Source organism: Trichoplusia ni, unplaced genomic scaffold (genome assembly GCF_003590095.1).
Source record: "Trichoplusia ni isolate ovarian cell line Hi5 unplaced genomic scaffold, tn1 tig00001457, whole genome shotgun sequence".
Lineage (NCBI taxonomy): Eukaryota > Metazoa > Arthropoda > Insecta > Lepidoptera > Noctuidae > Trichoplusia > Trichoplusia ni.
This window is the reverse complement of record NW_020800126.1, coordinates 83,787-96,491: the sequence shown is the minus strand read 5'-3', so window position 1 is coordinate 96,491 and position 12,705 is coordinate 83,787. Positions and strand designations below refer to the sequence as shown.

The following is a 12,705-nucleotide window of genomic DNA, read 5'->3' as shown; positions in this document are numbered from 1 at the left end:
GTAAATGCGCTATTTATAGAACATCAAATAATATTACATTTATACTGTCTCTAAATTCGTATTTGCTTTGTTTTTTTTTACATTTGTTACCTCAGATGAATCGATTTTGTTGAGTTCTTTTAGGTTTAACATTTTATTAAACTTGGCTCAGTATTTCTTTATTTGAAGTCGGTTGTATGTTTTTGTTGTCAAAACTATATTACTATATTAGTCTTACCATCTTAACGTAATATTTACACAAAATTGATTATGACGACCTCCGTGGTCGAGTGGCGTACGCACCGGTTTCAAGGTGTCGCTAGCTCTGAGGTCCCGGGTTCGATCCCCGGTCGGGTCAATGTAAAAATTCACATTTGTACATTGTCTCGGGTCTGGGTGTTTGTGGTACCATCGTTGTATCTGAATTCCATAACACAAGTGCTTTAGCAACTTACTTTGGGTTCAGAACAATGTATGTGATGTTGTCCGCATTTATTTATTTATGATTGATGCCTTTCTCAAGGTAAAAGGTAAAGTCCAGTTAAGTATGTTTAATCTCCTATTTTGTTTATGCTTGACGGCAGCGGTAATTTCTACAATTATCAAAAGGCTAATCTTTTATTGGTAACCTATATGATAAGGCACTTGTAACTCGATATGGAACTTACGATAGTCAATTAAGGCGTGTTTATGGTCCTAATAAAATGACACGCCATAGATTAAGGAACGTATAGTCATTGTCCTATCTAAGCTATCGGTGCTGATGGCAGCTCTCATACTTTTGCAGATCTTTATAATTTTAAACTTAGGTTCTCCTTATTTTATTTTATACCTTAAATGAATACACGCACTGGTCACAAGCTAAGTAGCTCTTTTTAATATTACTATTTTCTGGGTGAAGCAAAGATATGTTAATATAAAAAGATAAAGATATCGCTGACAAAAATCACATGTTTTATGCCAGTCATAGTTGCCATCAAAAGCGAAATTGATATGAGAGAACTTCTGTTTTTTCAAAACCCAAAATGTATTGATAATTATTTCCGTAAGTAATATTATCCGTCATATTAATCCGTAACCAGTTAATTCAACATCAAAGTCAGGATCATATTACCTAGGAAAAGTTCAAATTAAATTTACGATACCGTTTACATGAACTACATAAATTGTTTATAATTAAAGAGGTTTTAATCAACTGAATTCACTTCCTACAAAGTTAAAATAAATATTGAATAGCTAGGAGAATCTTACTTTACTTATTACCTTGCCATTTACGCCCGTATTTCTTAGTGGCTGAAACTTTACCGCACGTTAATCCGATGCCATAAACTCGAAATCTTCATGCTACGCTTCGTTAACACAGAAACCATCAACAAAAGCTTTCAATAGTAATCCTTCTTCAGACAGACTTCTATACACAAAAGTTTACGTATAAAAAGTAAAAACAAGTGATAAAACAGCAACGTCAAGACTAGAATTGGTGCAAGCGACTTTAACATATTGTGTTCAGTACATTGCGCGGTGTGGTCGCGCGTGTGTCAGTGATGTGTGTGCGCGGCCAGTGATGTGTTGTGACCGGGATGGCGTGGCCTGGAGGCTCGGATGCCGTGGAGCTGGAGGTGCAGCATGAGAACAATAACGACGTGGACCGGCTCGCCGTGCCCAGCGCCGCCGTCCTCAACGGACGACAACGGACAAGTAAGTGACAACAACTAAGAAGTACCTAGTAAATACTTTCCATTTTATATATACAATTTATTAGGCAGGTATTGCTTTATTGAAGAATGTTTAAATTAAAGAGCTAGTTTTATAATAAATACTGATTGCTTTTGTAATCAGAAAGGAGTCTCATTTTACCTAGTCATTTTTTCCATTTCTCTGTGATTTGTTATAAAATGGTTGCTAAAGGTAACTGGTTAAGGGTGAAACAGGTCGAAACAAAAGACAACTAATTCCCAGTGTGAAGGACTGTCAGAGGCGTCGAGATAGATATTAACCTAGTTACCAAAACTAATCTACAGCGGCAAGTATTTACGGGCTATAATCCAAACCCGGGCTGCATGGCGGGGACCCGCGGGGTGCGGGGACTCTGCAGGAGGGGGGGAGACTTGGCCAAGACAAGTGCAGCCTTCATCAAGAGCGACGGCTTTCCGATACAGACTCAATTGTAGTGTTACCGAATGGCAGGCAAGACAGGAATAAGAATGAGGTTCGGGTTTTAGAAAAAAATAATTATTTTTAACTTTCGTATGACCAAAAAAAAAGCGATGTAAAAAAGTATTCTGCAGTTAACTGCAAAAACCTCATGCAAAATAAAATAAAAAATAATAAATCTAGATACGAGGTCTGTGTACAAATAACGAATTACAAACGTATTTATGCGAACGGCAAAAGATTTAAATATTACGAAAGATGTTGTGTATAGTGTAGATATACCCACCCAGTATGTTATATTAATTAGGTACTGAAGTTATGGATAAGGCTGGGTTGTCGAATCGCCCTTCCTGGACAATTCGCGATTGTTTACGAGCCTGCGGATATACAACGCTCAAATTAGGATTTGCAACAATATCCACCGTTAATATTCATAATTAATAATCCGGCACGAGCCTATTGTGATCATCTTGTATTCCCGCGGAAAAGGATTTTATAGTATCTTTAGAATTTCGCTTTTGTACATTGGTTTTATAATAAAAAAAAAACTTTACACTTCCTGATTAATTAAATAAAAATCACGCTAAAACTCTTTCTCGAAGAGCTTCATACTCACATGAAATGTGACAAAACACTTACGATCGTAATTTTTCTTTCAAATAACTCTCTATTGTATAAGTATTGCCCCATCAACAGTATCCTTTGGCCAAAAACTCGAAAGCTTTCCAGGAATGTTGTCAGTAATGCGACATTGTTGGTCGTGAAGGACAGCTGAAGGTCACACTGACCCATGTTGAGGTCCATTACTAGTATAATGGTGGAACGTGTCTGCATGCTCACGTTCAAGTATTTTGAACTTTAATAAAATACATTTTGCAAGCGAGCTCCCGCAGCTCAGTTATATCTAAACCTAATGTTTTATGCATTAAAGGATCTAGGTATATGTTTATTATTTTTTATATAGTCATTACTTATTGGTTAATCAATATAAGTACTCTATCCGCGCTAATTTTACATTTTGAACAGGTTGTGAAATTGGTCATGAAGAGACGGGAATTAAATTATTTTAGGCTCCTTGCAGTCGTTACTCCAAAAATGTTAGTTTTTATTTAATTAGTTCAACTTTAAAGAATTACTTACCCATTCTTCATGTAGGTAGGTAAATCGTGCTAAATGATCAGTATTATCATCTTAACTTATTACCTAAAAGTATATTCATGGTTCTGGAGCATAACAACTATTCAGTGATGCACATTGCTTGAACTATCAATGTCTCTATATTGGAATATGTTTACCACATAAATCACACCGAGCGAGTGATCGATGACACGGCGCGTGCCATCGCAACATAAAACTGTTGCTCCTCCAATTACAGGGCTCTCATGTGGCACGTCATTCATTTACTGACCACGTCATAACTTGATATCTGTGTTGAAGCTACGATGTCATGCATTCCAGGCTTTAAAAGCAAAATAGCCGAGTAGGTATGAGAATATATCTTCCTCGGGAGAAAAAGGAAAATTGCATTTCACTAGGACCTCTCCCGTTTTTAGGTAAAATTTACATCCAGATTGCATATTTGTGTATGCAAGCTGAACAACTGGCTCATACATAATTTTCGAGCTTGTAGGTACTCGCAACTTGCAAAGTGTTTCTAAGTTTCTAACGCTACATTCTCTGTCACACAAATAGTGTAACTACATGCAAACCATTAGCATATTACCTAAGTATGTGTTCATCCCCGTTGCTTGTATCTTGGTACGTGACATCAACACGACGCTGCCTGACGTGCATGTACTGCAGGTAGGATTAGTACTGGTGCGAGTACTTGTCCGCTAAGACTTAATTGTGTCTGATCGCTTGACAGGTAATAAGGTGCTCGTATCATATTACGTAACAGCGGATCATTGTGTAATTGGCATTCGTTCAGCATTCACCTTGCAGTAGGGCTTCGCGGGCAGCGGGCAGCGGCTGGCCGGCAGTCCGCCCGCGGCCACGGACGCAGCACCATGCTCATACAGATCCTGGTGTTCATGTACATCGCCACCTGCGTCCTCTTCTATGTCGCGCACGTCATCGACTACTACTTCTCAGTTCTGTGAACCTTCTAGAGCGTGCTGTGTAGTGATGTCGCCGACTAACTCCCCATAGACTATGTGGAGGGCGGTGAAGGCGGCTTTCTCTTTCAAAAGGCTCGGTAAGTCGGAGGCGGCGACCACAAAGCGGATTGTCCCCACATCACCAAGTTTCGGAGCGCGAGTACTTCATATTCTCAGAAAGTTTTAACAATGTTCTTTGAGCGAGTGAGACGAGTGCAGCTGTCTTGTCCACACTTTCATAATAAGTTTCACTGTAATGCATTCATATCTAGCATCGCATAGCATGGGGAGGTGTAACTTTGCTCTCAGCTCCAACCGTCTCGAGCACTTGTTTCAAATGCATTGGCACGTTTTTAATATCCAACTTCTAGAAGCGTCGGGTAAAACCCAAGTTTGACACCGCGGAACTTTTGATTTGGTGTTTGCTTTATCATGACAATGGCAATTCTCATGCATCAAATAGGGGTAGCGCGTTTTTAAATTCACGACGTAAAGTGAATCCTTTGAATAGCAGAGTAATTAAGATAATCTAATTAAAATCAACTAATTATCTTCATATTGTTTGAGACTGCGCACTAATCTGCGAGCAAAGATAATACGTAAATTTTTAATGTTAACAAACTATGATTGAAAAAATCGAACAAGCAAGAATGCTTAGTCCACGTAACTGTTTCTATCTATTTGAAACAATTGACATTAACACAGCAATGCTTTAAATGGTATCGGTAACGCGTGCAGTGAGTCGTGCGGCGCGCGCGGGCCACCCTTAATCCTCTCACTCCGCCGTCAACAATACGTCGTCACAACTCGAGGGTTGAACTAACCCCTGACACAAACAGGCCGCACCGGCACACTTCCGTATCCTTATAACCTTGACCTATTAAAAGTGACAAAGGTCGCGAAAGGAGAAGGTTAAGTTCGAATTTTAAGTATATAATCTCGGAGTTGTAACAAGATGCGGCAAACTCTTTCGAGCTGTAGACAGCTTCGGTTTGCCTTTGTTCTTATTTGTTAATTACTAATGGGTGCTCTGCGAAGGCTTTGTGAACGTTGTTGCCTATACAGTCTACTCAACGTAGATCTCCAATCGCCTTGTTTCTTTACAGTGCTGATACCAAATAAAAGTAGCTTATACTTTACAGGAAACTAACTTGTGTTATAAAAAGTTATGCGTCAATTTTCATTTTCAAAACCAGGGTTCCTAAACATGTAACGCTATGCCAACTCGGCTTTAAGCCGTTTTGTTTGACGTTTGTTAAGCAAAAAGACATGAATGTATCTGGTCGCGCAGGAACTTAAAAATAAGTCAGAGCATACCCTGAGTCCACATCTACCGATATGTCTTTAGTATACAATTATATAATAATACCTGACTATATTGCTCCCACTGCTGGGCACTGGTTAGTTCACGTATATTCAGGTTTTGAGCAATTTTTTGAGCACGCTAGCTCAATACATAAAAGTATTCAGTAGTTATTTTATCTACTGTCAAAAATAAATACTACGAAATAATCTTACGCCAGTATCCAGCTACGCCAAGTTCTCAAGGTATTCTACATGGTAATCCGGAATCATCCGAACCTACTGTATTCAAATGTAATCCTCCAATTGTAATGCGATTCAAGAACAAAGTTCCGAAGTCGCACGCTTAAGGTGCGTCCAAATTATAACACTGTGGGAAGACTTATATTCTACTAAGTAAAAAGCACGTGTCTAGTGCGACTGTGCGACTTTTGCTATCTAATATAACTTAGCAGATACACGTCCAAACAAAAAAAACGAATGTTTAACGAAAAGCTATGTTAAGCTGCAAGTACCCTAACCTTCCATTTTTCCCTTAATAAATCAATATGTATACCTACAATATAAATTTTCTGTGAAACCTTAAAATTGACCTGCAATTGATTTCCACAAAATTTAATATTATATCGGATAGATCGAATAGCAGAAAAGCAGTCTCGGAAATAATAAATGAATATCGGGAATCTGAAAAAAGACTATATTTTGCTGCGTTTTTACAAAAGCAAATATCGGATGCAAGAACAAGGACATTTTTTGTAGAAAAATGAGAATATATGGCTCTCGTAAATTTCTATATTGATTTTTACTGCTTGTAATACTGAGAGTATTCTATGTAAAGGGGAAAAAGACGTCTTAATGTTGAATGTTACGAGCTAATTAACTACACTTGATTATTTTGGCTACCAGAAACTGACGAAAACGCTGGATATATTTTGAAAAACGTATTACACTATTATTTATTACACTTTACCAATTTCTAGCAACTCAATCCCTTTAACTCTTAACTATATCCTTATCTACCTAAGCCCTCGAGTTACAAAGATCAGAAATCCTCGTATCTTTCCAACTCTACAATATTCAGTCATCCGCTACCGGATGTCAACTCAAAGCTGCAGTATTTTCCGGAGGTAACGTATTTCCTTTGTTCCGTATAGGTAACAGGACATATCTTTATAGGTACACTTATGCAAACAAAAATAGCATTAGTGGGATATTCAGTTAAGGACTTTTTTCGGATCAGATATACGATTGACCTTTGAGGATCTTTTTAATTTTTTCATTACCTTTATATTAGTAATGAAGTATTCAATTAATGCTTTTTTTCATTTGGTGAAAATCCATAACCGTTTTAAACTTTTCTTGTGAAAATACTTTGATTTTATTGTCTTTGACTTTATTTTTATTTTATCTTGTTAATTAAAAGACACTACTTTTTATTTAATTATAAGAGGACTTCAACAGTACAGATAAGCGGGCATTTCATTTTATCTACAATCAGAGCCAACTGGATATCGCGATACTAAGCACGCCGCATACGATATATTACGATAACACAAATACCTACTGATAATGGAGTTCTCACGGGAAAGCTTGTCGTAATACCTGATAAAAACGGATTGCTTGAAGATAGTACTTTCATCTTCGTCGCTTTTCCTTGTCTTAATGAGTAATGGAAATCAATCTCTGTATAACTGATAACAATGTATTAAAAGGATAATAATTTATTTCTTTTAGTACATGTAGACGGCGTGCACTTGTATTTGTTCCGAGGGATCGAACTCGCCCAGTCCCAAGAAGCAACAAACATTTGTGCTATTTATATTATAATTAACAATTTATATTATAATTAACATGATACCGGTTATTTCAAAGTACTTAGGTACGTATAATAAGTCAATATTATTTTATAAAATGTTCACTTAAGATGTAAATGTTAAGTAACAATTGAAATAGTTACAATAATTCATGCTCCAAGACTCCATGTAACCTATTTTCAATGTTTTCTGTTTACATATCTCCGCGGTTGAATTTTCTACTCTGTTGGGTTGAGTCTTGGGTTTTCAACGAGTCATACTTCAACATTTTCAACAGAAATCTCTGACGATCTCTCTGTGTTTCGGTCTAGGTTATAGAAGTTCTTTCATTTGTTTGAACATACATTGTTGTTCCATGAAGTTCCATGGACAACTAAAGGAGATTCCTGTCCTGTCTAAAAGATATTATGACATTATTGTGACGTCGTCATTTAAGTTAGCCTGTCTTAAGTATGAGCATGTGAACAAGAGAAAACAGTTCATCCAAAATAGAACAGCATTACTCTATACCGCTCGCCGTGCTCTCCTTTGTATTCCAACTACAGGGCAGTTCCTTTACCAGGTACAGCAGTCTGTAGTTTCCAATTAAGCGCAAATCGTTCCGTCTGTCATTGAATCAATCCGCGGGCGGCTTGCTAATGAGATAATGATGGGCAGCCGCCGGGCTTGCGTCTTAACCTTGCGAAGCCCCGCTATCGATCGCGCACTTGACTTCGCGTGTACGACAATCCAGTTTTGGCTCAAATTAGACAATAAAAACAACTAAATTCACACAAACAACAACAATGAAATATATGCGTGTTTTGAGGGATCTTAATTGCGACAGAGTGTGAATATTTGAATGGGAAAACGCGGAAAGGGGTTGTAAAATGTAAACATTTCAAAAAACGACACAATAGTTCCTGATAAAAATTCAATTTCAGAAATTAGAAAGAAAAATTAAAGCGCTAAGCGACCAAACATGTAAGGATCTCGTTTTATTTCCAGAAACGAGTTTCCACATTGTTTGTCAGGCACTTACCTGGAATGAGGAAAACAAAATTGCTTCTAAAGAGTTTTTACTCATGCATGATGTTTAACACAGAATATTGAATTTCTTTTATGTTAACATTATTCACTTGAATTAATAGAATCCGTCATTATTTATGTTAGGATAAGAGTGGAAAGAAAGCGCTTCGTAAACAAACGAAATGTTAATTTTCTTAACGATTTTATTATTTAGATAATACCCATTATGTTCCAACTACTAAACTCTGATCTATATGTACATAATTCCTGAATATTAATTCACTCTTTGCTGCGGAGCTGACAAAAGTTATAATGTAAAAAGATATTTATTTCTTAAGTTATTATAATTTAAATTATAACATTTGTCAGCAGACACCGCAACACTAATAAAATCTTCAAGCTTTCATATTCTATTCACTCCCGAATATCGTAACTTAAAATTGCTGGTATAAGTATTAGTTGAAGGCCTAAACACTGGTGCCTAATACTACCATATAATATACGGTAACCTATCATTAGGGCGAGTAAACAATAAACAAAAACCAGCTGTAATTATAGATTTAAGGCTAAGCAGTTAGCTCCACGTATAGGAGCCATGAATAGTGGAATACGATATTTTATTCAGTCGCTAGTCGCCCTGCCTTCCGTCCCAACTCAACAAGTGACCTGGTGACAATACACAGTGAATACACAGAAGCTTCACTACAAATATCTCTAGAATAAACTACTGTTACAAGAAATGCCACAAGGAACATGTATAAAAAACGCATTTTTACTTTCATCTTTTTGTCTTAAAAATGAGTAACTGTAACAACAGCAACCGATTTTGTATGGGAAATTTGGCTTCGTAATACCTGTACCCTTACCGGGATCGGGCTGTTATGAATCCTGGTTTTTAATAGCCATTGATCAATCAAATGCATAATGTATGTTCTGTTTTTTGTGTTTCTAATTTCTGCAATGTGAAATTAATGATTGTATATGAAATTAGAATTTAATCAGATTATTGGTCAAGAGAAAGGCAACTCTAATATAATGTGGATTAAACCTTTTGTTTTTTCTACAAGGTCGTTCAATAGGCTGTTCTTACATATCGATATAAACGACAACTGTTTTGAAATGCTCAACAATGACATGTCATTCATCACTTGGTATCGGGTAGGTACCTGGTAGGTACTCGGGTACACTTCACTATAAAAGCTTTCAAATTCATGCCACTGAAACACAACACATATTATTATATGCTTTCAAATTATGGATATCGCTTTTATCTGGTACGACGACTTCCAATATTTATTCTTTGAATATTGAAATTTCAGAACTCTGTTGGTTTCTATTAACATTCAATACAATTTTCTTACAATTTAGTAGGTATAGTAAAAGAAGAGTGGATATAATGTCCAGTTTTAGTTATTAATTGAGGAAGTTATTTTTTACCATATTTATAATCTGGATTAGAATATCAATATTTCGTTACGTTATTATAAAACAAAGATACTTGTAAAGTTACGATCAAACTACAAATGTTTTTTTCGATGTACTTAAGTAACCGCAGATATTATTCATTTGCTTTTCGCGGAATTGAATATCGACTACGAGTTTGCTACGAACTTGTGGAGCGGCTACGAACTCTGTACTCAGCTTTCATCGGCTCAGGTAAAGAGATGCGAAATTGGATGTCACATTATATTGCTTTAGAATTAGTTTCGCTGAGGTATAGGAAAATTTATACTCATAAACGAGAGTTACAATTTTATTATAAATTGAGCCTTCTTTATGAGATTACAACTCCTTCCTTGTGCAACTAAATTGTCCAGTTGAACACTTTGTGTTGCTGCCACAACTATGTTATAATCATAACTTACAATATTGGTGTTCTCATCGTTTTATTAACTGTGACTTGGAACAAGCTTTATTAATGAAACTGTGTTCACGAGTTAACCAGTGCAGTTACAGACAGTAAATTTGACTTTGAACAGATACAATAACGTTTATTATTATATAAACACCTAAAGTAGTTCCACATATCTATAGTGGCACACCTATTGACCGAAAAAATATGATATTTTTAATTTATAATTTTTAAAGAGATTATATCTTTATCATCATCAGCCTTTAGTAGACCACTGCTAGACATAAGCCTCCCCCAATGTGCGTCAAAGCGCCCTGTCTTCGGCTTGCCGCATCCAGCATCCGCCTGCAGTCTTTCGCAAGTCGTCATTCCACCTGGCCAATGGGCGTCCTACACTACGTTTGCTGAGTCGCGGTCTCCACTCAAGGACTCGTTTACTCCTTCGGTTATCGGTTCTTCGTGAAATATGGCCGGCCCACTGCCACTTCTGCTTGCTAATTCCAAGATTATATATTATGTTGTAATAAATAAATTTCACGACCGACCATTGAACTTGGTACCTATTTAGATCACTCCTTTTGTCGTCAAGTCAACAATCAAGGCATATATCATTAGAAGAAACTTGGCTGATGGCTCTTATTTCACATTTATGTTATTACGGATTTAAATGAACAAGATTTCAATAGCGTTCCTACGACGTAACAACAAAATCGAGTCTTCTGGAAAAGTAGGTCATATTTTTTAACCTACGCATACATTCGGCTTATACGACAAATAATCTGATTCCCGGCGCGAGCGGAGGCTTTGACAGGCACTCAAATAACGTAAATATGTAATCGGATTATGATTGCAGCGTGTCCGAGCCGGGACGCACCGCGTGCCGACACGGCTAATGGGCTCAGACTGGACATTACAGCAAGACCAGTGATTGACACGTGAAACGATGAAGGAGATCGTTAGCTTACTAGTGTCAGCCAAAGCTTCTGATTATATTTTAATTGATGATTTATGAGCTGATAGAAGTAACAAACACAACAATAACCGATCATATCAGAGATCTTAAATAGGATAGTTATGTGGGTCTACCCCACATACATACACTATACTTGATCCTATGACCTCATGATTGTTACGACGAAGGAATGGCTCAATGACTGTATGCACAGGGTCCTTCCGTCTCCTCTTAAAGTAAGACTTTTGCAGCAGTTGCAACTTGCAGTACCTAGTGGAAAAACGACACCGCTTCCTTGCTTCCAACATTATGCCAAAATCTTGGTACCATGGTTTTCCGACTGTTTTTCGAGTAAGGCCTGAATAAGCAAAAACGTAAAGACATGCAAGTAGATTGCAGCGATAAGTTTTTGCTATCCTTCATCCTGACCTCACGATCCTTTACAAAAAGGGAACCATTGAGGTCGGAGGGAAGTTGGCCTAGACCCAGTCTCAGTACATAGATAGTGGAGTAGTACTCAATAAATACATACGTATTTATATTACGTAAGAATACAGGAACCTTGGTTGTTATACAACTCATCCCCGTTATGACGACGGCAAAGAAAGAAGAAAAATGTTATTAAAAATTGTTTTATTGCCCGCAGCCACGTTTTGATTACATTTCTCTCTACGAACACTTGAAACAACAAGTACGCAACTGACAAATATCAACCTTTCCAACTATTTCATCGTATTTTGATTAGCTTTCACGATGCTTGAGGGTCGCTATGTGAGTAACGTTATGTCTTTGGTCGCTCTTCTACAAATAAGGAAGTAATTAGCGAGTCTAATAACTGAAAAAGAGCAAAATGCTTTTAACCGCGGCGCGTCCTTTGATCTATGCTCAAGTTTCCGTAACAGATTATTTATAGTTTCCGTTTAAATAGACTGGTGAGGGCACTTCGTGATAAAACTGATTAAAGGACACTCTATTTTATTTTTCCAATGTAATAAAGTTCTCAATAATGTTATTCTTTGCAAGAGCCGTCTATAACCTTCGTAGTAAATACTAGTAGATTCTTGATTGTCTTCACACGTAAACCTTCACACCGACAAATTAATTACTAATTAATTGGCTCCCATTCGAGGTTCCATACGGTGATTAATGATCGATTTTCTCTGCATATTGCGGTGGCCGATGCTTAATTGGAAATTTGGAAACCACAGAGTCACGGGAAGCACGAACGTAGCACTTGTTTACTTATAATAGCGCTTTTAATTCTTCTTTACAATTTTAACACGGGGTAATTAAACTGTGATAAAATTACATGTACAGTTGCAATACTTGCAATTTCTTGATGCTTCAGGATCAACTTGAAGAGAAGAAATACTGCTCTACGCCTTTAAGTATAGCGTATAAAGGCGTAGAGCGCTCTACAACACATAATACCTTATGTAGTGGTAGGCACTCACGTCTGTGGTATTGAATTCTCTCTCGTACTGGCTACATCTACGATAGGTTCTGGCCAAGACCAGTCACTGGTCAGATATGTGATTGGTATGC

The 12,705-nt window shown here is 37.1% G+C and overlaps 1 protein-coding gene across 4 annotated transcripts in view; it reads left to right on the top strand.

Moving 5' to 3' along the window:
* Window positions 1-12,705, top strand: part of LOC113507302 (probable phospholipid-transporting ATPase IA) — a 71,592-nt gene that overhangs the window by 26,720 nt on the left and 32,167 nt on the right. Inside the window, exon 1 of one of the 4 annotated variants that reach the window (XM_026890159.1) lies at window positions 1,262-1,677. The exons of 2 other annotated variants lie outside the window; for them this stretch is intronic. In XM_026890159.1, the coding sequence (XP_026745960.1) occupies window positions 1,560-1,677 (118 nt within the window). In that variant the 5' untranslated portion in view covers window positions 1,262-1,559. Of the gene's footprint in view, window positions 1-1,261; window positions 1,678-4,082; window positions 4,331-12,705 lie in introns of those variants that run through there. One more of the 4 variants, XM_026890162.1, reaches the window with a different exon arrangement.